Genomic DNA, 27,634 nt, shown 5'->3' with positions numbered 1-27,634 from the left:
GTTTCTGCTCTAGCAGCAACAGCTGGAACCTCCTGGTGCCTTTCAAATGCCAGGCCCTGGGGCAGGTGTCCGCTTGGCCCCCTCTCTCCTTCTCCCTCCATCCCTGTCAGTGGGCTAAGCTGAGTGTAGCTGGTTGCTTTTGGCCTATACTGTTATGCTGTTACCTGCATAAAAATTCTGTCTCTCCTACGCTCTAGAGGCACATATACTTATACCCAGTTCCTAGGGCTCAAGACGTAACCCTGTTAATGTAAATATTCACCCTTACCCAGTTCCTAGGGCTCAGGGTGTAACTTCCTGGGGGTTTACATGATCTTTTATCACTGAAAAAGCCTTACACAGTAATATTCTTACTCTCTATTTATTGACCATTACCAAGCAAGCAACATATACATGCTGAGCACACAGGGCCATGCTCACCAGTCCTGGTCAAGGAAGGAAAACTTTCCCTGGTGGCTAGGCAAGGTCAGTCTCTTCTGGATTCTAGCTGCTGCACATGATGGTCATGCAGAGGATTCTTGGCAGCTCTGGTCTTAGGCTATGCCCTGGAGGTGAGTTCTTCTGCCAGATCTTCCTTCCTTTCTTTTCCTGCCTTTTCCCTGCTGGTCTCCGTCTTATAGTGAAACCTTAGCTATATCTTAACCAGCTATTTTGCTAACATTTTAATGACCAGTCCTAGCATACTGCAACAGACTTACCTAGCCAGTCAGACCCCACCACTTTAATTGGTGTACACTTAGCAAAATTAATTATACAGCAGACAGAAACAATTAAAAACCAGGCAGAGATCATATAAACCATACGAAAATGAAGACCATAGTCACAGAATGAGGATTCCACAGTCCAACTATTGATGAGGAGTTTCTTGCTAGGTGAGATGCTCTTGAACTAAGTTTTCTTTAATCATTTTGAGATCTGTTTTTTATCTGGTGACTGTGGGTGCTATTGGGCCAATGTTTCCTTCTTAACAATATTTTAATGCAAGTTAGATGGCACGTGAGGCTGTGACTCCCTGCCTTACAGCTATTGGCCGCTGCTCTTTCACTGCCAATACAGGCCTTAGGCCAGGGGTCTGCCATCTGCGGGTCTGGAGCCGCATGGGGCTCGTTAAGGACTTCTTTGTGGCTCCTGATGTAGAATTTTGAAGTAAAAAAAAAATAAACCCTCCTGTTTATTTTCAATAAATGGTGAATGTCTAAAAGCCCAACAACGAACTCGTATCTAAACAGCAAATGATGTGTGATCTTGAAATGTTGGATAACTCCCCCTTTAATATGTGCAATGCATTGGGGGATATGATACTGTGTCTATGTTTTGATCATGTGGGTAATAAAGTCTTGATTTTGAAAAGGCAAAAGAAGCTTGCGGCATTCCATCTGTGAAGGGCAACAACCATTTTAAGAAAGAAAACTGAAATTAAATGTGAAATAAAATTGGCTTAATTAACGTGGGTTTGGGAGTGAAAGTCAAGAAGACAGTGGTATAAACACACATGTAAAGTGTGAGGAAACAGGATATGTGTAAAGTTTGTGAATGTCCCTCAATAAACATGTATCGCATTACAAATCATTGTGTGTGCGCTGTTTTTAAAACAGGGGTCATGAAAAGTGTGGTTTGCTATTATTAGGGACGGTCTTGTATTCACATTCAGTGCAGCTCTTCAATTATTTTTTTTATTTAGATTTGGGAAAAAATAGCTCTTCTTGCTGTTGTGGTTGCTGACCCCTGCCTTAGGTTTCTCAGTATGGCTACAGGCCTTTCAGCATGTCTGCAGAAAAAAGCTGTATCCTTACAGTACCAGAAATGAGCTACAGCAGCCCCCTGGTTTCTCAGCTGTTGGCCAGTGAGCAGGGGGGTTTAAGTCCTCTCCTGGTCCTGTGTCGGGTTGTGGAAACAGACCTGTAGACCAGATCATACTTTCTCAGACCGTGGCCCACATTTTCCTTTTCTTTGCCCAGGTGTGTGGAGCAGAACACATTAGTACGGAAACTCTGTGGCTTCCCGAATTCTGTGAAAGCCAAATATTCTGCTATCGGGTGTGCAGGACCCCCAAAAGTATGAAATAGATGAGAGGAGGGTCCGTGTAGGTAGCCATGAACTGGGGATCTGGACCTCCGACTTTGTGGGCCTTGAACCAAAAGGCTCATTTTTTGTGCACCTCACCAACCTGTTCTCCCAGACCTCCCCCGGGAGGAGCGTGCAGCAGGCCTTGGAGCCTTGCAGCGCCAGCTGTTGGGCACAGCAGCATTCTCACGCTCTGGAGTACTTACTGAGGGAGCAGTGGGAATTGCTACTGTCCTAATTGTCTGGATCTGGACTGCAGCTTGCCTAGGTTTGGACCCTGAGGCTCAGGGCTCCCCTCCCCAACTTGTAGACTGCAGTGAGGTGTGGGTGGGGAGCCCCGAGCTTCATGGGCAGTATCAGACAAGCTGGGGCTGGATCCAGCCCACTGGTTCTGGCAGGGTGAGGGACGGAGGAAGCAGGAAGCAGCTCCACCTGGCACTGCTATCGCTCTCTGCCATTCCCCTGGCTGCGGGGAGAGGGGGGTGGAGTGGCAATGCTGCTCAGAGGCTTTATCCCACTGCTCTGAATGGCCAGAATTCCAGTCAATCAGAACAGCAGAGGGTGGTGCCTGGGAGCGGGGAAAGGGGGCACAGAGCCATGTGCATCTGGATGTGCTGCCCAGGTAAACTGCACTCCTGTTACCCAGACCCTGTGCCCCTCGACTGCTCCTGCACCCTCCCTCCCACCCTGACTACCCACCCTCACCCTGAGCCCTCCTTTCTGGATCCTGCATCCAAAACCCTCCTGCACCTTTTTCCCCACTCAGACCCCACTCTCCGAGCCTGCTCCTGCACCCCCTCCTGCCCATCCCCACCCCTCTCCTGGTCATACCCCCACCCCCATCCTGCTCCTGTACCCCCCACCTGCAGGCCACTCCTCCATCCTACCTCCACCCAGATCACCCACTCCTAGCCCCCTCCTGAATCCTCCCTCCCACCCAGACTCTACACCCAAGTTCACTTCCTGGCAGCCCCCACTCTCTCTCTCTCTGAAACCCTCATTCCCCTCACACATACCCGCCTCAGAGCCTGGAGGGGCCCAGAAAATGTACCAGCCTGGCTCTGGGGCTGGTGAGTGAGGGGAACAAGGGAAGTGTCTCCTTTTATGTTTTTCAGCCGGGGATCACATCAGCGAAGCTTTTTTTTACCTTCTCACTTGTGTGACCCCTGACTAATTTGTCTGTGGGTCAGTGGACCCCAACTCAAAAAAGGCTCCTCACCCCTGCTCTATGAAATGATTGCAGTGTGAAATCCCTACCCCCACCGTGGGCAAGGTTCTTCCCTCTCACCTTGCTGCATCGCCTTTGGCCATGTAACTGTTTGCGGAGGGAGCAAAGGTAGCTGTGGATGAGAGGAGGGCTATCTCATTTTGCCCCCTTCCATCTTTGCATGTCTTCACTGCGTAGGAGTCTGCCCTGCATAGCACAGCACACACATAGCATAAGGGTCATTGCGACCAATTACCTACATTTACTTTCTGAACACTGGATATCAGTGTGATAGTGGCAATCATTGCTCTTTGCTAGCTGTCCGTAAAGTCATACGGTCTGCTGACCAAACCATTTCTGCACTGTTGTCCTTGAAAAATCTTAATTCGTTTTTTTAACATGTGCTTTAAACATCAAAAGCATAGATGCAGGGGTGTGCAAAGTGGGGGCAGGCCCCCTTGGGGGGTGTGTGTGTGTGTGTGTGTGTGTGTGTGTGTGTGTGTGTGTGTGTGTGTGTGTGTGTGTGTGTGAGAGAGAGAGAAATTTCATTAGGGAGCACAGCACAATCAGCTTCTGGGTCTCAGGCTCATCCCTCTCATTAAAAATGTTGGAATTTGTCACTGTTTATATGTATGTGTCTTCACATTTATATTCCGGTTAATACAGTTTTTACATTTTACATACTTATTTTCTTACACGTTCCATAAGTTTTTTTTTTTTTCCATATACACATAACTGAAATTTCTGTCAGTGTGGATTACACTAGACAGGTCATGGAGCCCTGCAAATAGCAGGGACAAAAAGTGAAGCCTGATTTTAAAAGTTTGCTCACCCCTGTGCTAGAGAATCTTGGCAATCCACTTTAGCAATGCTTCAAATTAAGTACTGTATTGCATACCACTTGCTGTTGGGGTACCTACAGAACTATTTGAAGCTCGCTCTCTGTCTTCAGTTCAACCTCAGGTGGAACTTGTAATAATACAGTATCCAACTCTTGGCTCTCTTGTGATCAGATGCTGAATTCTCAGGTCTTATAAAGACTGGCAGTGTAAGAAGAAACAATTTCAGTCTTGTTTCCAAACCCAAAAAGTGCCTTCAGGTGCGGTTCACATGATTCCTTCTTGGAGTAGAGTGCTTCTTTCATAACAACAAAAGCTTTCTATTGAATGGGCAATAATACTATGAACACTCATCTAAATAGAAAGCCAGCTGCCCTCCTTGCGTTCATCAGCACAGGGCTCAGATGGAGAATATATAAACTGATGTAAAATATATGTAATATTTTCTGTAAAAATCTTGCAAATGTAAGGCACTTTCCTGCTGGATTTGAGCTAGACCTTTCTTTCCTCCCAATGGCATGAAGCTACCCTTTCTAGCTCTGCAAGGCTATAGGTTTGCAGCTGTCTGTTTTTCAGCTGGAATGCCCACTCGTAAATGGCCCTTAGTGGTGGTGTTGACCAAGCTATTAGAAGTCCAGCTGGTGGTGCAGAAGCAGTCCTGGGACTAAATCAGTCTTCCTCCTGTCCTGGCTCCGCTCAGCTCCCGGAAGCAGCTGCAGGCTGCTGCAGCCCGTAGGCCCAGGGTTGACCAGGGAGGCTCCAGCCACTGCTGTGGTACCAGCAGGTATCACCCCCACAGCTTTGATTGGTCAGAGTTCTCTGCTAATGGGAGTTGCAGGGGAATTCCTGTGGGCAAACAGGTAGCAGCTGGAGCCTCCCAGGCTATCCACTGTGCACCTAGGGACTTCAGGGACTTGGCAGCCGTTGTCTGGGGTCCATGGTGAGTGATACCTGGACCCGCACACCTGCCTGCCCTGGCCTGGATTCTCTCTCTCTCTGCCCCACAAACACCAGCCCCCTGATCCAGCCCAGAGCCCTCTCCTGTCACCCTAACACCTCATCCCTGGATCTACACCAGAGCCCACCTTGCCTAGCCAGAATCATAGAATCATAGGGCTGGAAAGAACCTCAGGAGGTCATCAAATCCAGCCCCTTTCCCAAAGAAGGATCAACCCCAACTAAGTCATCTCAGCCAGGACTTTGTCAAGCGGGGATTCAAAAATCTCTAGCCCCTCCACACCAGCCTCCTGCCCCACCCCAGTGAAAGTGAATGAGATTGGAGGGAAAGCAAGTGGCGGAGGATGGTGAGGGAGAGAGCAGTGGGCAGGGCCTCAGAGAAGCGGTGGTGCCTTGAAGAAGTGGGGGAGGGAGGCAGGGAGGGGGCAGGCGTGTTTGGTTTTATGTGATTAGAAAGCTGGCAATGCTGCAGAGCCAGGAGATGCTGGATTTTACACGAGGCATACATCTAGGAAAGCATTTGCTGGTCCCATACTGAATCTGGCCCATTCTGCATTCATTGAGGTTAACTTTTTTGAGGACAGTATTACACTGGGAAGCGGAGATGTGCTTGGGGGTGTGTGTGTGTGGGGGGGTCAGTTTAAAAAAAAATGGTAGCCCTTTGAAGCTGTTCAATAGGGTGATTCTGCAGAAGGCTCAATGTGCAAAGGACTGGAAAAGCAGTCAGAGATACACAGACATATTCATTCTCCCTATGTCCTTGTAGTTCTTCATGTGGGACCAGATTCTTGTGTCCACTCTCATGATGAAATGCACTTTCCTCCGTAAATGGTGTCAGAATACGACCCATGAATATTACTTCCACGTACTTTGGATGTATATACATGTATTGTCCAGTGATTCATTAGAGAGGGCTTACACAATGCATTGTTAACAGCTTCATCCACTTTGCACTGGACAGTCAGTGGATATGACAAACCCAAAATGTAGATTTTTTTTTCCCCAATAAAATAAAAGAACATTTAGGGTCAAGAAGTATTTGGAGAAAAAGGAGGATCTTGTCTCCCCATAGGGATATATACATATTTTAACATAAATCTGATATTTCAATTTGTATCCATTTAACACTTTAGTACTTTAGATGCTTTAGTCATAGTTCTTTATTTTGCTTTCTAAAATAGCTAGTGACAACATAAAAAAAATTCCAGTGGACTAGATAAAGACAACATGGAATTAATTTTATATCAGGTCATGTTCGAACTATAAAAACAAAACAATGACTGAACTATACAAATACAAGAATAGATTATCCACAAGGCTCCTGGGAAATGATTTAATATGTTTATTGACATAGCTGCTTTAATAATTAGCACATTATTGTGTGAGAGCTGTTAAAATATTACCTCAAAAACATGAATGGATTTTGTCGGTGTGCAGTGTTCCGAAACATGTTGGAGAACATTTTAAAGTTAACAAGAAGTCCTGTGGCACCTTGTAGACTAACAGATATTTTGGAACATAAGCTTTCATGGGCAAAGACCCGCTTCATTGGATGCCTGCATGGTGGGTATTCGAGAGGAGGATTTAAAGAGGAAGTCTCAGTAAAGGAGAGGGCCAGAGCTTACAAGGTCTATTCAGTCAGGGTGGAAATGGCTCATTATGGGCAGTTAATGTGGCGTTGTGAACATCAAGAGAGGAGAAATCAAGTCAGTTCAGTCAGGGGGGATGTGGCCCATTGTCAGATGCTAATGTGGAGGTGTGAACATCAGGAGTGGAGAAACTGCTTTTGTAATAGGCCAGCCACTCCCAGTCTGTGTTCAATCCTTGGTTGATGGAGTCAAATTTTAGTTGATGGAGCCAACTACAGACCACAACACAGTAACTCCAAATCTGGAACCAATCCCTGCAACAAACCTCGCTGCCAACTCTGCTCACATGTTTACACCAGCAATGTCATCACAGGACCTAACATCAACCACACCATCAGGGGCTCTTTCACCTGCACGTCTACTAATATAATATATGCCATCATGTGCCAGCAATGCCCCACTGCAATTTACATTGGCCAAACTGGACATAAATCAGACATGAGGAATTGTAAGATACAAAAACCTGTATTTGAACACTTCAGTCTCCCTGGACACTCAGTAACAGATTTAAAAGTAGCAGTCCTACAACAAAAAAACCTTCAAAAATAAACTGCAAAGAGAAATTTCTGAGCTGCGATTCATTTGCAAATTTGACTCCATCAACCAAGGATTGAACAGAGGCTGGGAGTGGCTGGCCTATTACAAAAGCAGTTTTTCCGCTCTTGATGTTCACACCTCCACATTAGCAACTGACCATGGGCCAAATCCCTCCTGACTGAACTGACTTGATTTCTCCTCTCTTGATGTTCACAGTTCCACACGAACTGCCAATAACAGGCCACATCCACCCTGACTAAATAGACCTTGTCAGCTCTGGCCCTCCCCTTTACTGAGACTCCCTCTTTAAATCCTCCTCTGAAATGTTCCCCCACTCCTGCATCTGATGAAGCGGGTCTTTGCCCATGAAAGTTTATGCTCCAAAATATCTGTTAGTCTATAAGGTGCCACAAGACTTCTTGTTGTTTTTGAAGATACACACTAAATCGGCTACCTCTCATATTTTAAAATTAGTTACTCGGTCATTGATTACACATTTTCCTGTTGTAATTATGATGCTGCATCTGTATTTTTAGTTTGGAGATGAAGTTTTGAACTTGCTTTTTTGAGCCTTTTTAGCATCAGGTTTTGATTTTTTGAACAGTGAGTTCAGTGATAGGTGGGTGCCTAACCCCATTAGGCTCCTTTGAAAATCTCACTCTAGAGCCCTGTTTTAGCAACAGTTCACATGTAATGCTTTTCTCTATAGGGAAGGACTTAAGCATGTGCTCATTTGAGGCCCAGCATGCTCACTTTGCAGGTACAGGTTGAATCTCTCTTATCTGGAACTGTCTCGTCTGGCAACATGTGCAATCCGGTATGATTTTAGTTAGCTGGATGGTCACTTATCATGGGTGTGGCCAAGTTTCTTGTGGTCCCATAAAGTTTGTTTCCAGCCCCCAGTCCTGGCTCTCAGTGTTCTGTGCTGTTATTTAGCTGAAATGTACCCTTAAATGTCTTCTAAGAGCCCAATAAGCAGTGGAAGTGCTGGTAATGTGCTATACAGTATTGACCTCCTGTGGTCTGGTAAGCTTATTTTGCATTGATCAGATCCCGAGGGTGCTGGATTAGAGACGTTCAACCTGTAGTTTTACATTCCCCTTGTAGTGTCAAGTGAACTCTCATGCAAATAAGGCATGAGTGCTTGTACCATTGCAGGACTTCAGTCCTTAAAGGACATCAGCCTTCTGCTGTGTGTCTGTGCAGGAGCGATTTTGTCTCACAATGAATATGCTGCTGGTTCGGTTCCTTTCTGGTTTATTTGGGTTACACTAAATACTATGCACAACAGAGCGAATGCATGAGAGTGAGAGAGAGAGAGTTTGTATGTGTGTACACACCGATAAGGACATTTTAAACTGTCAGTGGTATGGCCAAAAAAAAAAAAAAAGGCAGGGAGCAGGGGAAGGAGAGAAGCCCTGTCCTGCTTTTTCAGTAGATGCATCCGGCAATTCTTATTTCCCAAATGATTTCAAGACATGGTTGCAACCATGCTGAAAAGAAGTAAGAGTTCATGACAGTGAACTTAGCTGGCTTTTGAGAGGCAGATGGGGATGTTTGGTGGGTTGCAATTTAATTCAGCATTCTCTGCTGGACCACAGTAATATCCCTGACTCTCCGTGAATGGCAGCAGTGACACCCAGGCTTAACAGGGCATTTTATTGTTTGAAATCTTTGATGGAAATTCTTATTTACCAGTATAAAAATGACAGGGTCTAAGCAACTGCTAATACTGCAGATGATTTCCGTGAGTTCATAAATGGTAAATATTGTGCTTATAATATTGGTGTTTAGTTGATAATTCAATCTGTAAATTAATATTGCAATCATCATTGCATGATAGGGAATGAATGCAATAGCAAAAACAATCATTGCCACAAAAACCAATCGCAGAGGCTTAGTAAGTCTATTTCTTCTCAGTTGACGCTTCTTCAGTTGTCGTAATGCCTTTAGAGTCAACATGTAGCATGTAAATATGACTGTGGCTGGAATTAGGAATCCAAATACAACTCTGGAGACTATGAAAGGTACTGTGAAGTGTAGAGGTTCTCCAATGTATTGAAGACAAGCTACAGTGTCATTTCCTTTTCCAACTGCAAATGTATAGTAAAAATCGGGAATTGATTCAATGAAAATGAAGATCCATATTACAGTGGTACAAAGTATAGCCTTATCTTTACCCCACCACTTTAATGAACTGATAGGATGGACAGCACCTACATACCGGTCAAAGCTGATGATTGTCAGAAAATAGATACTTCCGTAAATATTAATATTGAAGAATATTCTCTTGAATTGGCAAAACATCTGACTGGAGTATAGGGCTAGCTTTTGGACGTCATAGTAAACTGAAAAAGGAACCATAAGAATCCAGGTAAAGTCACACAGTGTCAGATTGAACAGAAATACAGTGCTACTAGTCCATGACTTTATGCTGTATGTATAATGTATTATTGCAAATATGTTTCCCAGAAATCCCACTAATAAAGTAAAAAGGCAAATCATAATCAGAAAATAACAGTACCACTCCAGTCTACTATTGGTGTTGCAGAAGAAAGTAACGCATGTAGCATTTAGCATCTTTCCATGGTCTCTGCCTAAAGGGAAAAGGAAGAACAAAAGCTTTTAAAAGAAGACATGAATTAAATCTATTGATTTTGCAATTCAGAACTCTGAGTACAATTCAGCTTGTTTTAATCCATAAAAGTAATTCAGAAACCACAGGCGAGTCTGTAATAGCTCACCGTCAGTACCTGAAGAATATATGTACGTGTGTGTGTGTGTGTGTGTATGTTTTTTTGATCCGAAGTTCTATTCCTTTGATCTGAGGTTCTGTTAATAGCTTTAGATGTAGCCTTTTCAGTTATTTTGAGCATTGGAGTGAAATCCTACTCTGCTTTAGCTTAGCTTGCTTTTTAATTTTATTTTTTCTAAGAATTTGGCATTCCCAACAAATAACTGATTAGCATTTGGACATTTTGCCAGGCTGGATCAGGGTTAAGTCTAGCTGGTTATGTGTGTCACATCTCTGTCAAATTAATGGCAGCAGCTCCCAAGGGAGAAAAGTCCGCCCAGGGCAAAGCGTCTTAGCAGTGCTGAGGCACTCCAGTGGAAATGCTCTCTGTGACTACCTCTACGCTATGGCAGTCTGTTGACAGAAGTTACTTTTGGAAAAGATCTTGCAGCGAAACTTCCGTCGACAGATCACATCCATGCACCCAAGTGGATCAAAAGAGCAATCTGCTTTCTTGACAGAACGGCCAACTGGAAGCTCAGCAAACAGGGCTGTCCAGTGAACCAGAAGCTCTGTCTGTCAGCAGAAGGTCCTCTCCCCGCCCCGCACCGGAGCATCTACACAGCTTTTTTGTCGAGAGGAACTGTTGACAAATGTGTTATTCCTCATCACGGAGAGGCAGAACACTGTTGGCAGAAGTGCTGAGTTTTGCTGATGCTGTTGACAAAATGCATTTTGTGTGTAAGTGTTCCATGAGTTTTGTCAACAAAGCCCTGGTTTTGTCGATGAAACTCTCTAGTGTAGACGTAATTTATTTCTTCTGCTTAGGGAATATTTAGGAGCTTTTACACAGAATAAAGCACACATACCGATACCTTGTGTGAAAGAATGCATTGTTTTCCAACATAGTATGGATTGCCTGAAAATCATCAAGTGATGTTGTAGATATGGTGTCTTTTTCATCATGGGTCACGGACCTGCAAAGTAAGAAAGTATTCGTATATGCACTTTATTAGATGGAGAAACCGAAGCTCAGATTAAGATCTTGATGCAGTAAGGTGGTAAGGGCACTTAGCCTCTTCTGGGGACAATTGACTTAGGCTGGGTCTACACTTACCTGGAATATTGACGGCAGCTATGCAATTTTAGGTGCACCAATTGCATACCAAAAATTGATTTTGAAGCTGTCAGTATTTGTTCCTGTCTCCACTGCAGAATACCTACGGGAGCGCTCCTCCCATCAGCATTCTTTAGTCCTTGCCAGCTCACAAGGGGTTCTGGGGTTAACATTGACCCTGGCACACACTGTTTTGCGCATGTGCGAAATGACAACCCTGGAAGATCAAACCTAAGCATTTGATCTTCTGCAGTGAGTGTGGACTCAGCTTCATATGGGAATTTGAGGGTGTTCAAATGTGCCAGTTGAGACACTCAACAGCTTGGGAACTAGGGTCCAAAATTACATAGAAACTTTTGGTAAAGTTTGGAAAGAGCCTGGATTTCCTTGCTTCTGTCTTGCAGTTGAGCAAGACCATTTTGACTGTGGCTTTCTCATAGTTGGATATGAAGTTTTACTTAATAAACGCACAGTGGTAATATGCTTACTCATGATAGCTAAATAATGATACCTGTATTTGAAATATTAAAATAGCTGTGATTGCCTGTGAAATTATTGTCCTTAATTATTATTTGTTACAATATTGCTTAAAGCTCAGTCTGGATTAGGGCCATATTTTATTATCAATTGTAAAAAAAAAACATTTAAGAAGTCATTTTTGCCCCCAAAGACCTTATGGGTGCCAAATAATGGTTATTGTACCATACCATAAATTTATCCAAAATTTCTAGTGATAACAAGTGTGAGAGAAGAGAGATGTTACATGGAATTTACAGTCACATCATCTGCAATATTTCCTGTAATCTTATCTAAAAAGTTCCTTGCAGTTTTGGATACATTACCTGTCCAGAATGCTCTTGCCTGTTCATTTTACCTCTTTGATGCCCACTTTCTCTAACTCCCTGCCAGCCTCTGCATCTATCTGCCTCAAACCACTGTGGAGTTCTTTTTGTCCCACACTGCCATCCTGTCCTTAGGCACTGAAATGGTTCTTTACTGCTCTTCCAGCCAATACCACCAGAGTAACATAACCCAGTGGATTTGTTTAGATCCATTTCAGAATTTAGGCTGTGACATTGCACTTGTGAGTTATGAGAATTTTGTCCCCAAAGATTGCAGTCTTCACGGTTGAGCTCATATATTGTTAATCCATAAAAAACCCTTACAGTGACATAAGGAAAGGAAATTGTTAGTGCAGTGACTGAAACAATGAACAACAGAAGAATGAAAACATATTAGGAAGAATTTTGATGTAAATGTATTATCAAACTTAGTTTGCAATGTTTATTCACTTTACCTTTCTACCCTTTTTGGCTATTAATCATTCAGTAGTTGTTATTTGGTGAATTGAGTTGCAATAACAAAATATAATGAAAATATCCTCCTGTGGCTAGTGAGCAGTGGCATATGCTGTTAATTCCTAGTCCTTCTTGAATTCTTGGGCTAAGAAATATTCTGGAGTCACCGAATGTATTTTTTCAGTTGATCGTAGTCAGTCTTTGATGGAGATGGCTAGGAAGAATGGGTAGATGGAAATGATAAATCTAATGGTGGAGCATCCATAATAAGGTAAATACTAATGATTTGAAGTTAGAGTGGTTATCAGAATACCCTGTTAGCACCCAGTGACCACATTGACCTCTGCCACATCCCTAACTTGGGAAAATGCCAAGGGGATTTTAAAGCTACTTTAACCTATCCACATGGGCTGCAAGTTTTGTACAGTGTCTAATAGGTACAGAGCAAAACAGAAAAGCAGTCAACTAGCACTTTAAAGTCTAACAAAATAATTTATTAGGTGAGCAGACTTTATTTGTGCATTGTTTGATGGTGTGCCACAGCTCTAAACAGCATAGAAACATTTTAGGTTTTAGAAATGTGATCCATCTTATTAGATTAAATTCCACATCTTTTCATTGGCATTCTGTCTTTTCTTTACAGTCAGAAAGAAATATTGGATAAAACTTTGGCAGCTCCCCTCCCTGGCTATAAATAGCTTCATGATGTTATAGGAGCCAAGGTGGCTTCTGTTTCTAGAAGAAACCAGATAGGATTGAACTATCAATTTTATAGAACAGAGTTTCTCAACCTTTTTTATAAGTACCCTTTTTTAAAAAAAAAAAATTAAGTACACCCCAGACTTGTCTTGCAGACCCCTAAGGGTATGTGTACCACTCTTTGAGAAACATGCTCCTAAGGTAATCTGAGGTCTTGAAATAAGTGCCATTCAACCTTTCCAGATTACTGTACCCTTTTCAGGAGTCAGATTTGTTTTGTGTCCCACCAAGTTACACCTCACTTAAAAACTACTTACTTTTCCATGTGTTTGTAAGTATCACAGAGGACTACTACTGAAAGCTTGTTGCCTTTCTATTATCTTATTATCAAATAAATGAATCAGAATAGAAATGTTGTACTTATGTTGCAGCATAAGGAATGTGAAGCAGGAGAAACAAGCCATTGTCTGAATGAACTTTTAGATTGTACTGACTTTACTAGTGCTTTTTATGTAGCCTGTTGTAAAACTAGGCAAATATCTAGATGAGTTGATGTACCCCTGGAAGACCTTGTTGGATGCCCATGGGTACATGTGCCCTGGAAGAGAAACACTGATATAGAACATAAAAGTCCTGGTCTTCGCCTGGTGTAAATTGCCTTACGTGCATTGTAGTTTGAGTTATATTGCTTGTAACAGATTTGCTAATTCACCTCTTGGCTTGCCTCCAGCGCCTTAGGGCTCTACTTCTTTCTCTTAAGGAAGTATCTCTCAGGACTTACAGATCCTAGTAAGCAGTGGATGGCGAGATAACTCAATTGCCTTTGGCTGCTAGATCTGCATTGGCCTCCAAACTGCTGGGCTCAGTTGATTTCAGCGTTTCTACAAAAATTATTTATTAAACTTCTTTTGAGAGCGGAAGACCAGCGTACAGCACTGAAAAGGGCCTGACCTCGCCACAATTAATTTGTGATTACAGTTTATTAAAACAATCCTTCGTACAGCATCAAACAAAATATTAGGCAAGGATTGTCTTCCACTAGATTCAGACCAATGTATAAATGCTCTTTCCTCTTGTAACACTATTGATTTCAGTGGAGTTATACTAGGGATTAATTTGGTTCTATATTATTGGAAGATTAAATCCCAATACGGAAAGACATTACGTCCCATGCTACTTCTATAACTTAGTTCCTGAACACCCAATCTCTGTCGGTCCATTTTCCTCTCCTGCCTGCTGGAATGCTGAACAAATACTGGAATTTTAAGTGAATTGCTTTCTTTCCCTTGTTTGATCCCTGTGGTGCTACCTGGCTATTCACAGCTGTACTTCAACCTACCTGGTGCTATTTAGGTTGGATTAGTAGTTTATGTTGTTGTCTTGTGGTGTTCCTTTGTTGTCTTTCTGTATTAATGTCTGGGTACCATGTAATGTAGTCCCATTAATTGCACATGCACTCAATTCTGTATTTTATTAGTTCTAAACAGGCTTATAAAACTAATGTTCTGAAGAGCTTTACAGAACTAATCAAAAGAGATATATTAAAAGAGTTTTTAAAATAAATCTATAGTATTATCTAACTTAGTTTGCAATTTGTGTTGAAGCTAACATCTTGCCTTTTGGTTATTAATTATTTGGTATATTGTTTGCTGAACTGAGATGTGATAATGCAATATAATGAACTGTTAAAGTTTAACATTTCATATTTCAAGGTCAGTTGCATTCAGCATATTATATTTTCAGGATTTATGTCTGTTAGTATGAATTGAACAAAGCATAATATAAAACTATTCCTAGGCTATTAAATGAGCGTATGTTGGTATACCTTAATCTTTTGTGTGTAGGTGGTTTTTTTTAACATATTAGCTGCTAATACAAAATATAAAATATTTTTTTCACCAAGCAATGAAGTTATGCAATGTGTTAAAGTAAATCAAATCTGATATAGCAGAAGTAAGCTACAGTAGTTAGATATTTAAGAATTTGCCAAAATGAAGCAAGCATTACTTCATTAAAATAGCTATATGCATTTGTGTATCTCTGTGTGTATTAATCAATGTGATAGATGCATTTCTATAAAATAAGAAAAAAGAAGGCACTTTTTAGAAGACTAGAAAGCGAATGAGTATGTAGTAAATCTTTCCCTTACCTTGTTTGAAAATGCTGAAATTATCTGTGGTACAGGATTCTGTATTCTAAACCATATATTAATCTTCCACTAACCTGGATCCTTCTCAAAGTGCAGTAGAATTTTGCAAATATTGTTCATAATCTGTGGATTTAGTAATATTCCATATACTGTGGATTAGTTTTTTGAGCAGTTCCCAAACTGCACAAAAGATGTCTCTTTCCATTAGGCTCCTCCTTTCAGTAAGAGCAGATATGTTTCTACTACCTTACTTTGTTCTGCATCCACCCACTTTTTTCTTGAAAGCTGGACAGTTCTTTGTAAGCTCCAGAAACAAATAAAACCATGAAAATATGCTTCAGTTACTGTAGATGATGTACAGGGGAAGAAGAGTTTCTCCTTACTGTGCTTTTTTCAAATGGTATAATTCCCTCAGGTCACCTTTTGGGCAGTGGACAGGCAGTCTGATTACAAGCCATGAGAATCCATTGTGAAGAAGCCACTGCCAAATGCATCCAAGTCACTACAACACGTTTAGTTTCCAGTGGTATGAGGGTGAGAATAATATATTACCAGGAAAGTCAACATTGGTTGTACCTACATTGAACAGGGCACAGATTCCAGATCACAACACAAATAGCTCTCCGGAATAGATTATTCACCATGCCTCTCCAGTGGCAAATTCCAGAGAATCCAACAAAGCACCCAAGGAGATGGAGTGTTGCAATCAGCAAAATGATTCAAACTCCAAGACAGATCTCAAGGAGCAAGTGCCAAAGTAGTTTACTCCTTAGTATCAGGCTAGGGATGAGCTGTCTGTACAAAACAGGTTTTGGTTTAAAAAGGACTGAGCAGTAATCCAATCTGATATAAGAGCTGACATCATAGATACATTCTTCACACCTTGGTATAGAAGCATGCCTGGGATGAGTAAGGGAGTGTATCCTGACCAAGCATGAATGCCCAATGAAAAATGTCCATGGAACAGTATGAGATGTGCAAAAAAGTTTAGAGATCAACAAAAGAACGAGAGTCTATAGTTCTGTGAGATCCCAGCCTGACTCTGAGAAAAGGTTGGTAACAGACTTGTTTACTTTTAATGATAGCAACTACCAAAGACAATAGATTACTCATGCCACAGGCTATTGGCCAGGTGCTTTGGCAAGAACTGTGATCAGGAAATTAAAGGTGCTTTTTGAGCATACCTGACATATTGTACTCTAAAGCTCAAATAATGGGCCCCAGTACTCTGCAGCATTATGCATGTGATTTAGCACCAAAGGATAATTTGAGCACGAGGAGTTTTTTCTCTAGGTAACCACAAAGTAAAAGTAAGGCAGAGTTGTCAGTAAAGGCAGCAAAGACAAAAGAGATAGGAAGGAACCTGTACCTCTTAGTGTTGGACCACGAGCAATACGTCCTCCCACATACTAGCTAGAGGGCTGATGGTCTGGAGACCCAAGCATCTGTCCTGTGAGACCTCTCAGGGGCTAGCAGAAGAATGATGGGCCGCACACATAAGCAGTTATGAAAAAGTCTTCCTAGATGGGCAGCTTATTACAACAAGGCCAGGAACCAGATCCCACTACAAACAGATGAGCAAGCCTGGATCCAACCACCTAATAGCCACACATAGCAATAGAACAAGGCAAAACTCTGGGCACAGGCAGTGCTGGCAACAGAATTTGCCAGGCCCTGGGCAATGTGTACATGGGAGGCATGTCTCCAGGCCCTCTGGAAAGGGTGGTGCTTCAGGCAGAAGTGGCGGAGCTAGGAGCAGCCAGCTCTCAGCACCTCCCCCACCCAGCCTTCATTGCTACCTGGGCTCCAGTGGCAATTTAAAAGGCCCAGGGATCTGGCCACCATTGATGCAATGGTAACTGTGGCATAGAGCTCTGTGTCCCAGGGGCTACTATAAGGTGGGTGAACAACTGGCTGGATAACCGTACCCAGAGAGTAGTTATTAATGGTTTTCAATCCTGCTGGAAAAGTACAACTAGTGGGGTTCCGCAGGGGTCTGTTTTAGGACCGGTTCTGTTCAATATCTTCATTAACGATTTAGATATTGACATAGAAAGTACACTTAGTAAGTTTGCAGATGATACCAAGCCGGGAGGGGTTGCAACTTCTTTGGAGGATAGGGTCATAATTCAAAAGGATCTGGATAAACTGGAGAAATGGGCTGAGGTAAACAGGATGAAGTTTAATAAGGACAAATGGAAAGTGCTCTGCTTAGGAAGGAACAATCAGTGTCACACATACAGAATGGGAAAGGACTGCCTAGGAATGAGTACAGCAGAAAGGGATCTATGGGTTATAGTGGATCACAAGCTAAATGTGAGTCAACAGTGTGATGCTGTTGCAAAAAAAGCAAACATGATTCTAGGATGCATTAACAGGTGTGTTGTGAACAAGACATGAGAAGTCATTCTCCTGCTCCACTCTGTGCTTGTTAGGCCTCAGCTGGAGTATTGTGTCCAGTTCAGGAAGGATGTGGAGAAATTGGAGAGGGTCCAGAGGAGAGCAACGAGAATGATCAAAGGTCTAGAGAACATGACCTATGAAGAAAGGCTGAAAGAATTGGGCTTGTTTAGTTTGGAAAAGAGAAGATTGAGCGGGGACATGATAGCAGTTTTCAGGTATCTAAAAGGGTGTCATAAGGCAGAGGGAGGGAACTTGTTCTTCCTTGCCTCTGAGGATAGAACAAGAGGCAATGGACTTAAATTGCAGCAGGGGAGGTTCAGGTTGGACATTAGGAAAGAGTTCCTAACTGTCAGGGTGATCAAACACTGGAAGGACTTGCCAAGGGAGGCAGTAGAATCTCCATCACTGGAGCTATTTAAGAAGAGGTTAGATAGATGGCTTTCAGGGATGGTCTAGAAAGTGCTTGGTCCTGCCATGAGGGCAGGGGGCTGGACTCGATGGCCTCTCGAGGTCCCTTCCAGTCCTACTGTTCTATGATTCTATGATCTGTCCCCTTTGCCTTCCTATGGTATAGCTACAGAATAAGAACAATGATAGAGACTACATTGAAGACAAATGTGGAGTAGCCGCAGACAGCCAGAACATGCAGACGTACTGGGCTAAGGCCAGGACTATGTGGGCTTAGAAAGACCCTCAGTCATTAGCTAGCCTGATGTAGGAGAGTCCGGAGAAATGAGGTACCTGAGCAAGACAGAGGCCCAACAGGACTCCAGTCAAAAGAACAAAGGCAAGCAATAGGGGGGCGCACATCCCATGCCAATAGCTACAACATACAAGAAATGGGAGACTGATTTAAAGACTTTAAATCAGCCCTCTTGAAAGACTATGAGGCCTAATGGACTGCAATGTGCTGATGGTAAGGGCCATGTTTCTGAATCTACCTGCTAGTAACCACTGCTCCCAGCAAGTCAGCAAATGCTGGCACAAAAGGTAAAACAACAAATGTTGAAAGGAGTCACAACCTGCCTGGACATGGATAGGGTGACCATCTGTCCCATTTTTGGTGGGAGAGACCCATATTTCAGGCACCAGAAAGGCGTCCCAACTGATTTTAACAAAGGGGCTGATTACCCCATATTTGGCCCCCTGCTGGTGCACAGTCCCAGTAGCTGGAGAGCACATGGAGAGCACATACTCATGTCCTTTCCAGCCACACCAGAGGGAGCCAGCAGGGAGCCCTGCAGAGGGAGAGGTATGCTGGGGCTGCGGAGGAGCCAGGAAGAGCACCAGAGCGGCTGCTGCCTCCTTCACGGCTCACCAAGGCTCCGGTTAGCTGGGAGGAGCATTGGTGCTGCTGCTGTTTCTTTCCTGGCTCTCCGAGGAGCCCACCCGAGAGGCTGTTGCCTCCTTCCCAGTGCCCCAAGGCTTAGGTCAGCCGGGGCGGAAGCCGTTGGCAGCTGAAGCCAGGGAGCTGCCCCCCATGTCCCGTATATAGGATAGGGAGATAAGGTCACCCTAGATACGAAGGGAGGCACACAGACTTCAGGAAGTTAATCTGTTTGCACAGTGCTTGAATTCTAGCTGCAGTTGCAGCATCTATCTTAATAAAAACCCATTTTATTTTTAGGAACATGGAATGTTCTCATGTTCTTATCCTGGACATTCTCCAGGAAACACAGATGCCCATTTGTCAGTTAGTATTTTATAGCTCAATGCCACAATCAAAAATACTGGTTTTCATCTGCAGAACTCTTTTTTTTACAAGGAAGCACTGTTACTTCTATTTCACATAAAGGCTGTGGCCACACTAGCCCCTCCTTTCGGAAGGGCTATGGTAATGTGACACTTTGGAATATGCTAATGAGGCACTACCATGAGTATGCAGCATCTCATTAGCATAATGGCATCTGTGTGTGCTTTGAAACTAATGGGAAGAAGGAGCTATCGAACTCGTGGCTGTTTCAAAAGGCCCCCAGCTACACGGGTGGCATGCATTTAGAAACTGGCAGTTTTGAAGCGCGCGTGGCCTCCTTTATGCTAATGAGGTGCTGCATATTCCTAGTTGTGCCTCATTAGCATATTCCATGTTCCAAAGTGCCACATTAATATAGCCCTTCCAAAAGGAGGGGCTAGTGTGGCCATGGCCAAACTGAATTAATACTACAGCTTCCCATAAACTATGTATTCTTAGTCTTGGATTCACTTCACGTTCCTGAGCTCAGACCACAGGATCAGATTTTCCCTGCAAGGTGCTAATAACAAAAGTAAGATTTTAGAAACCGAGAGTCGTTATACGCAAAATCTTAATGAGCTTAGACAAAAATCCCTTTATGCCTATTATAGAGAGCAGTAGTGCTGACTCATAAAGACCGATACTTTCAGCTTCATTCACATTGATCAGTGCACATTTAGGTGCAGGGACAGGCATATGTGGGTAGTGGAGACAGAAAATATACCCTGATTAGAAACAAGCTGTTAAATCTAACATACCTGGTCAATTTCATATTTCACTGCTAGTGCGAAATTGCTGTGCAGGAGTACTGTAGAGAGTAGCGCAGCATGAAATTGAGCTAGGGTTTCACATTGATTACTTGCATTTATCATTCCCCACCCCTCCTGGAGTTCTACTTCAGGGCCTTACGAGACTATTTGTATATATGGTGTGAAATCATGGCAAACGTTTCACGTACCGAACCCTCCAGAAGACAGATGAGAGAGTATAGGGTGAATGAGTCAGTGGGCTTTTTCCAATGGTTGAAATGAATTGTAATGGTCAGTAAGCCCTTGCAGCTCCACCTGAACAATTCTGGAAGTCTGTGGCACTCAGTTTCATATTTAGCCTGTCGTGTTTGAAGATGCAATATTGGAAATATGTGGGTGATTCTCACTGAGCATTTTTAGTGGCTAAATGGCAAGAACGGAGAACATTTTAAATACTTCAGCAGATGTCCATTTGGCATTGCTGCCTCCAGCAATGTGCTGGATGTCATCACCTGTCATATTTAATCAGACAATCCTTGACTGGTTAGCAGCAAGTCTCTTATTTTTTTTTCAGCAGTAAAATGTCCATCTGTAGTCAGGTTATTAGTAGTGTGCTAAATGTAATGTGCTGGTCAAAGCCCTTTCTAAAATCAAATCTGTGATGTTTTCTTTCTGTTTTTCCTGGGACTCAGGCATTGAATCCCAAACAATTTTGAACCTTCCCTTTTTCTCACACCCACTCTGTCTTTGATCTTCAATCACTGCAAATGAAGAACCATATAGAAGCTAGGAGTCATTACAGCTCAGTGTAAATTGTAAAGCTTGAGGGTGTCACTATCTTGGAGAAATACTGATGCCTATGACAATAAAGTCAGTCCTACTCTGAATAAACTCATAATACCATATTTATGAAATAGCAAGAACATTAATGTGAAAATAATCACAGCTCTGATACTCTAGAGAACATTTAGTCCTCTGATTCAGTGACTAAAATTGTGTATTTCTGGCTAGGAAATGAAAAATGATTATACTATTAGTAGCACTGAATGCTCTGCTTTGCTGTGATTATTTACTTTTTCTGTTATAGTACCATGGAGAGCATGTCTACACTGCACCTGGGAGCTTGCTTCTCAGTCTGGGAGCACAGACTTGTATTAGGAGGACTCTAAGGGCTTGTCTCCACTACATGGTGGATCAACATTGCAGTGATCAAACCTCTGGGCATCGATTTATGGTGTCTACTGCAGACACGATAAACTGATCTCCAATCTTGCTCTCATCATCACCGGTATGCTAAGTAAATGAGAAGAGTAGTCAGCATTGATGGCAGAGCAGCCCTTGTCAACATTACCACATGTACACTGTGGTAGATATGTTGACTTTCCGCTATTTTACCTAGATGAAGTAGATTGATGGTGCGCATACTTGGAGACAAGGCCTTGAACTAGCTATGTGGATGTAGCTCTGACATTGTGCCTCGGGTTGGAGCTCAGACTCCCACCCATGCCCACAGGCTTCAAAGTCCAAGCTGCAGTGTATCTCCAGAAGGCTAGCACAGCCTTGGTAGAACAAGTCTGTGGATCTGGGGTGGGAGGCTTGCTCCCATGTGTAGAGGAAGTATTGCTATTCCCATTTTATGGGTGGGAAACTGAGTCATGGAGAAATTAAGCAATTTGACTTAGGTGAAACAGGATATCTGTGAAGAATCAGAAACTGAACATCTGCCCTGAGACGAAATGCAGAATCTTAACCACCAGGTCAGTGAGGATGTCCCATCTCAGCAGCTAATCAGTTGTGATCCTGGACATTACTGGATTGTGAGCCCTCCAGCCTATTGCCACAGTAGTGGTTTTGAGTAGTTTAAAGCATCTAAAAATCTCTCCTGTTAGCATTGTATGGATATAGAACAGGATGCACGACAACCTGCCGAACTCTACAAGAAAGGGAAAATTTCCCAGCATAGCTGTCTTCGACATTTCTGAGAGGAGAACATAGAAAAACAGTAGTAAATCAAATCCTTTGACCCATACAGTGTTGTTTGGTAAACACTTGGGGTAATTAAGGATCCCATGGTACATTTTGAAGAGTAGGTGTGTCCTTGCTAGTCAGAAAGTCTCCATCTAAATGAAACTTTAAAAATAAATGTATTTGCGGGGAGGAGGGGGAGGGATTATATGAACATTTTTATTTGTTTGTTGTTTTTGGCTAGTGCTAGCCTGGTCAAGTTCTAATTTAGGAGTTCCCCATTTAAGGCCTCAGGCTACGTCTACACTAGGCTAAGAAAGTCAACCGCAGATAAGCAATTCTAGCTACGGCATTTGCGTAGCTAAATTCAGCGTATCTGCACTTGGATAACTTGGCTGTCTATACTGGGGAAGGTTGACGGGAGAGTTTTCTCCCATCAACCTCCCTTACTCGCGTCTCGCAAGGAGTACAGGGTTTGATTGTGACCCCTGAGAGGTTGATTTTTGTGTATCTATATTAGATGTACAATAGCAAACATGGAAAGATCGACTCTGAGCGGGTCAGTCTTCTGGGGTAGTGTAGACCTGCCTTTAGTCTAAGGCACTGAACACTGTGGCCCTAATTCATTATGGCATTTACACATTTTAAGCATGTGCTTAGGTTGAAGCCAATGAGATTGCTTATTTCTTCAGGCAATTTAAAAATGTTAGTGGATAAAAAGGTGATAAATGTAGAGAAAGATGTGGGTTTAATTGGCAGCATATGTTTAATTATTGTTTATTTTACTTCTTGTGAAAAGAATACCCATTTGTGTTTTCACTGCATTTACCAACCAGATAGCCTGACAAGGTGTTAAGCTTAGTTATACTCCCTATTATAGAGCAAACAAATCTTCTTTTGCGTCAGTGCATTTTTACACCATTTTTTGCTTTCTTAAATATGTATTACCATTTTGCTTTTATCTTTTTCTGTTTTTGCACAGATTGCCAGTTCTTTTCTCTGCTTGTGAAATGATACTTTAGTGTTTTTTTTGGGGACAAAAATTACTCTGCTTGTAGTGAAAACTTTTAAACTCCAAACCATTTTATGAGGCAGTTTTATGAATTTTAGCACCCTGGTCAGATCATAAAATTATGGAACTCTGATACTGTAAAATGTTCATGTAATCTACAAGCCCCTTGGTAGGGAATCTGAGATGTGTGAACACAAAATTCTAAAGTATGTCCTTTGTAAAAGTGCATATGTAGTACAGGATAGTTGGCATTCAGCATAGCACAATAAAAAATGTCACTCTTGCCTTGAGCATTATGTTAGCTTTTAGATTAATTTCACCTACAGCTTCCTCTTGTCTAGTAATTTGTCTCAATTGGTTTCTGTTATTTTCTATGAAAAGACTAGCACTGAGATACTACAGTTTGAGCCACTAGTACAGACCATTGCTCAGCTCATGGGGTTCAGGATAGGTATGGAGTCCACACTATTGTATTTGGTTGTAAGAGAAGGGCCTAAGTTGGGTGGAAACCAGTTTATGGGACGCATATCCAAACACCTTGAAATATTGAAGAAGGATTCCCAGTTATGCTGAGTGCAAGAAGAGTCTGAAAATGGTAGAGAAACTGTAAAGACCTGAAAAAAATTATAGAAAATTGAACTATATAATTTCTTAAATACAGTTTAGCAAACGGTTTTGATTTTGCGAAAAAGTAGAGATACATTTGCATTCTGGATAAAGTAAAATTGATTTCTCATAATATTCACACTGCAGGTCAATTACTTCGCTTAAAAATGTTTCGAGAGGATCATGGATCTTGGATGACAATGTTCTTCAGCACCATTCTCTTCCTCTTCATTTTTTCTCATATTTACAATCTGTGTCTCCTTATGGCTGGGGATATGAGGTAGGCCCTGGGTTTATTTTCTCTTGTCTTCTATTGATATATATATTCTCCCTGCAATTTATTTTATAGTGTGCCCCTGTATCATTAACTGTTTATTATTATGAGAACTTGTTAGCATTTGAAATCTACCTTCTTCACACCTCTATTTTTCTGATTTTAGGTGTGATGGTAATTTAGCAGCCTAACTGAGTAAGAAGTTTGGATGACGGGTGATGAGTAGTGTTAAGCTAATTAGTTCACAGTTATAAAAATGTGCCCTCAGCTATTAATTATTAAGCCAATTTACTCATTATTCTTATGTCTACCAGCTGTAGTTTGTTCACCGAGAAATCAGCATTAAACTGAGTTGAGACCAAACATTACAGCAGCAGTATAATTCTGCCAATATGAAGCAATACAACTCAGGAAACTCAGATGATTAAATGGGTGAACATCTTGTCTACTTAGCAAGCCATAAAAGGCATTATTAAATAATGTGATGACGTGCTGTTTAGTGGACTGAAATGCATCAGGGAAATGTAAATATGGTGCATTATAGGTCCCAGTGTCCTACCAAAAATATATATGGCACATGGAGCCCCATTACCAGTATAAGATAAAAGAAAAGCTGAATTTGACTTGATGATAAAACAGCTGGGCTGATGAATAATGTGGTCACCATAATAACACCAAACAAATTATAAAAGTTGTATTGACCCAATGAAATTGCTGTCTTAGGAGTGCAAGTGCCATGTGATCAGAAAACCATCAAGGCTTTGAGATGTTAGTTATCGGCAGATGCCCAAAATAAGGCAGGCTAATCTTCCCAGCTCATGAGGTTTAGTCCTTAGATGCCCATGCTGCATTTATATCTGTTCTTGACTATGTCGTTTTATTATTATACTTTACATTTAAGTTTCCAAAAAAATAGAAGCTATAACTAGCTCATGGAGTCAGTGCATACTGAGCCCTATGATGTGATAGCATTGGTACTCTAACCTTGATTCATGTTTGGAAATGAAGTTAATTCACTGTTTTCAAAATGTCTGTGCCTCACCTATATTACTCTTTGTCTTCGTTTGTTTGCATGCTGTCAGCTGTGCTGAAACAACTCAAGCCCATATGTACACAGGCAGACATGACGTATTTATTAAATAGTATGTATCAATCAGTCTGTCCTCATATATAACACAAAACAAAGTCTCTCCATGCTTGGTATTTATTTTAGTCTGCTATTTGTAGAAAATTGTTATGGCAAATTGAATGCGCTATGCCTGGTGAATCATTTGGGCTTGCCAAATGTTCTGAAGGTTTTACTGGAATATGCTTGGTAAACTTTGAGCATTAGGGAAATGGGCAAAAAAGTAAACAAAGAGTAAAATTCTCACTCTTCAACTGTCTGACTTTAATGTAAAATAATATCAGTTTCTCCCACACCATGTATTTGTTTGGTATACTTCCATGCAGAAACGATTTTTTTCAGCTGTAGATAGGGTATTCAGACAAAATAGAATATAAATTGACTATCTGAAAGTACGTGTGGGACAGTATGCTTTGATTCTTAGGAAAAAAAACACACTTGGGTATGGGAGACTCATCAACAAAAGAGAGAATGCCAGAGCCCACTATCTTACAATATTTTAAAGAGTGATTTTCTCTGTTGCAAATGTAGTGATTATGAAAGCTGCTTGTTTCACTCTCTATAAAGAGGATATAACATAGATAGCACACTTTGGCAGACTGCCTTACCAATGCAACCCAGTCCTACGCTGGAGGAACTGGCATCGAAGATAATGGCGTAGATCAGTAACCACAGTCATGTAGTCTGTAGTCCCTACACAGACTGCTGATCATGCATATTTACTCTGTTGTGGACTCCTGAACATGAAATATGTTTAAATAAAAGCATGCAATAATAGAATCATCTTTCCAAAACAAGGGCTCAGAGTAAGGCTTGTTTTAAGGGCAGGCAAGCAGGGTGATCACTTGGGTGACAACTTATTGGAACGTTTTCCACCTTGACCAGCAAAATCTGGCTGAGAGCTTTTTAAAACCTGAGTCACTCAAGGCTGAGTCAGAAAAGAGCAACTCGTCTTGTGCATGTGTGGACATCACTTTGCCCATCTATCAGCTAGCAGGTTTCTTCGTCTCTGAATATTTGACTTTCTCAATGAAAAGGATACGGGGGGTGGGGGAAACTGTGATTTTAAGGTTGTCTGTTATTTTCCAAAAATCTGTAACTCTCTAACGTTGTTGAAGAGTAAAAGGCCTATGGTTAAAAATTCCTTTGCTAAACCTAAGTTCCTTGCCTGCTTACCACCTTGTTCCTGTTGAGATCAGTAAAGAAGCTCAGAGAACCCACAGTGAGAAGGAAGTCTGAGGGGCTGCGTCTACACTAGCAAGTTCTTTTGGAAAAACCAAGCCTTTTCCAAAAGAATCCACAGAGCGTCTACACACTAAATGCGCTCCTTCGATATAAAATCGGAAGAATGCAGCACTTTTTCTGGTGGCCCTCTTCCTCTCCCAGATGAAGAAGAGCTCCTTTTTGCAAAAGATTCTTTCAGAAAAAAAATGTGTAGCTGCCCTGTTGGCCTTGTTTTTTGATCTGCTCTTTTGTGTGTAGATGCGCTCTTTCAAAAGAAGTTGTTTTTTTTTTCCCAAAGAAACCTTCCGGAAGAACTTCTTTCAAAAAATTGCTGAAGCGTAGGCATAGCCAGGGAGCGTGAATAAGTGACTAGGAAGGCTCTGAACAGCTGGAATGCTTCTTTCAGAGACTAAGATGGCAGGGACTGAGCGAGCTGACTGCCTGAGAAGGGTGCCAGACACCGAGGCTGTGTCTACACTACAAAAATAACTTCAAAGTTGCTTTCTTCGAAGTACAACTTGGAAGGAGGCAACTTGAAGTTGAGCATCTACACACACCTTACTTCAAAGTTAAACTTCGAAGTAGGGCACTACTCCGTTCCCAGGAATGGAATAAGGACTTCGAAGTTGGGCTACCTACTTCGAAGTTAACTTCAAAATAATGGAACGTGTGTAAATGCTCTGCAGGCTACTTCAATGCAGTGCCTAACTGCGAAGTTAGTTCCTAGTGTAGACGTCCCCAGAATGTGTAGGTGGAAATATGCATGAGAGATCCAGAGCTACAAACTGACCAATCACCACTGGAGCAGGTTGAGAATGTTCAACAGAACACTTGTATTTGCTGAAAAATGCAAATTTGTAGAAACAAACATTTTTTGTGGAAATTATTCACATTTGATGGAAGGCTTCTGAGAACTATAGGTGGGGAGAGGGGTGTGATAGAAGGCAAGGTCTGGAATAGCGTGGCGCTGGAGGCACTCTCCAGGAAAGTGAGAGAACTATCTTCAACATCCTGCTCTGCCTGATTCAAAGTAAGGGTAGGTACTTAACCGCGGGTCTTCCATGTTCTAGTTAAATACGCTGTTCTCCTTTTCTGTTGGAGCTGCTGCTCATTGTATGCTTTGGGTCAAAGATACTGGCTATCCTAGAGGTTAAGGAACTCACAGAGTATGGTCGTTCAAGTCCCTGTGACTCCCACGTCCCAGGAGAATTCCCTGACCATGGAGGGTAGGTCACTCTGGTTTTTCAAAACATTTTGAAAGGTGCAGTTTTATCCCAATGTGAAATGGGAATA

At 42.2% G+C, this 27,634-nt stretch overlaps 1 protein-coding gene across 6 annotated transcripts in view; it reads left to right on the top strand.

Moving 5' to 3' along the window:
• Window positions 1–27,634, top strand: part of TMEM117 (transmembrane protein 117) — a 375,771-nt gene that overhangs the window by 36,789 nt on the left and 311,348 nt on the right. For all 6 annotated transcript variants that reach the window (XM_075014183.1, XM_075014201.1, XM_075014221.1 and 3 more), the window contains one exon: window positions 23,865–23,997. In XM_075014183.1, the coding sequence (XP_074870284.1) occupies window positions 23,865–23,997 (133 nt within the window). The remainder of the gene's footprint in view (window positions 1–23,864; window positions 23,998–27,634) is intronic.

The sequence above is a fragment of the Carettochelys insculpta genome, chromosome 1, assembly GCF_033958435.1.
Source record: "Carettochelys insculpta isolate YL-2023 chromosome 1, ASM3395843v1, whole genome shotgun sequence".
NCBI lineage: Eukaryota > Metazoa > Chordata > Testudines > Carettochelyidae > Carettochelys > Carettochelys insculpta.
This window is presented reverse-complemented; position numbering and strand designations above follow the sequence as displayed.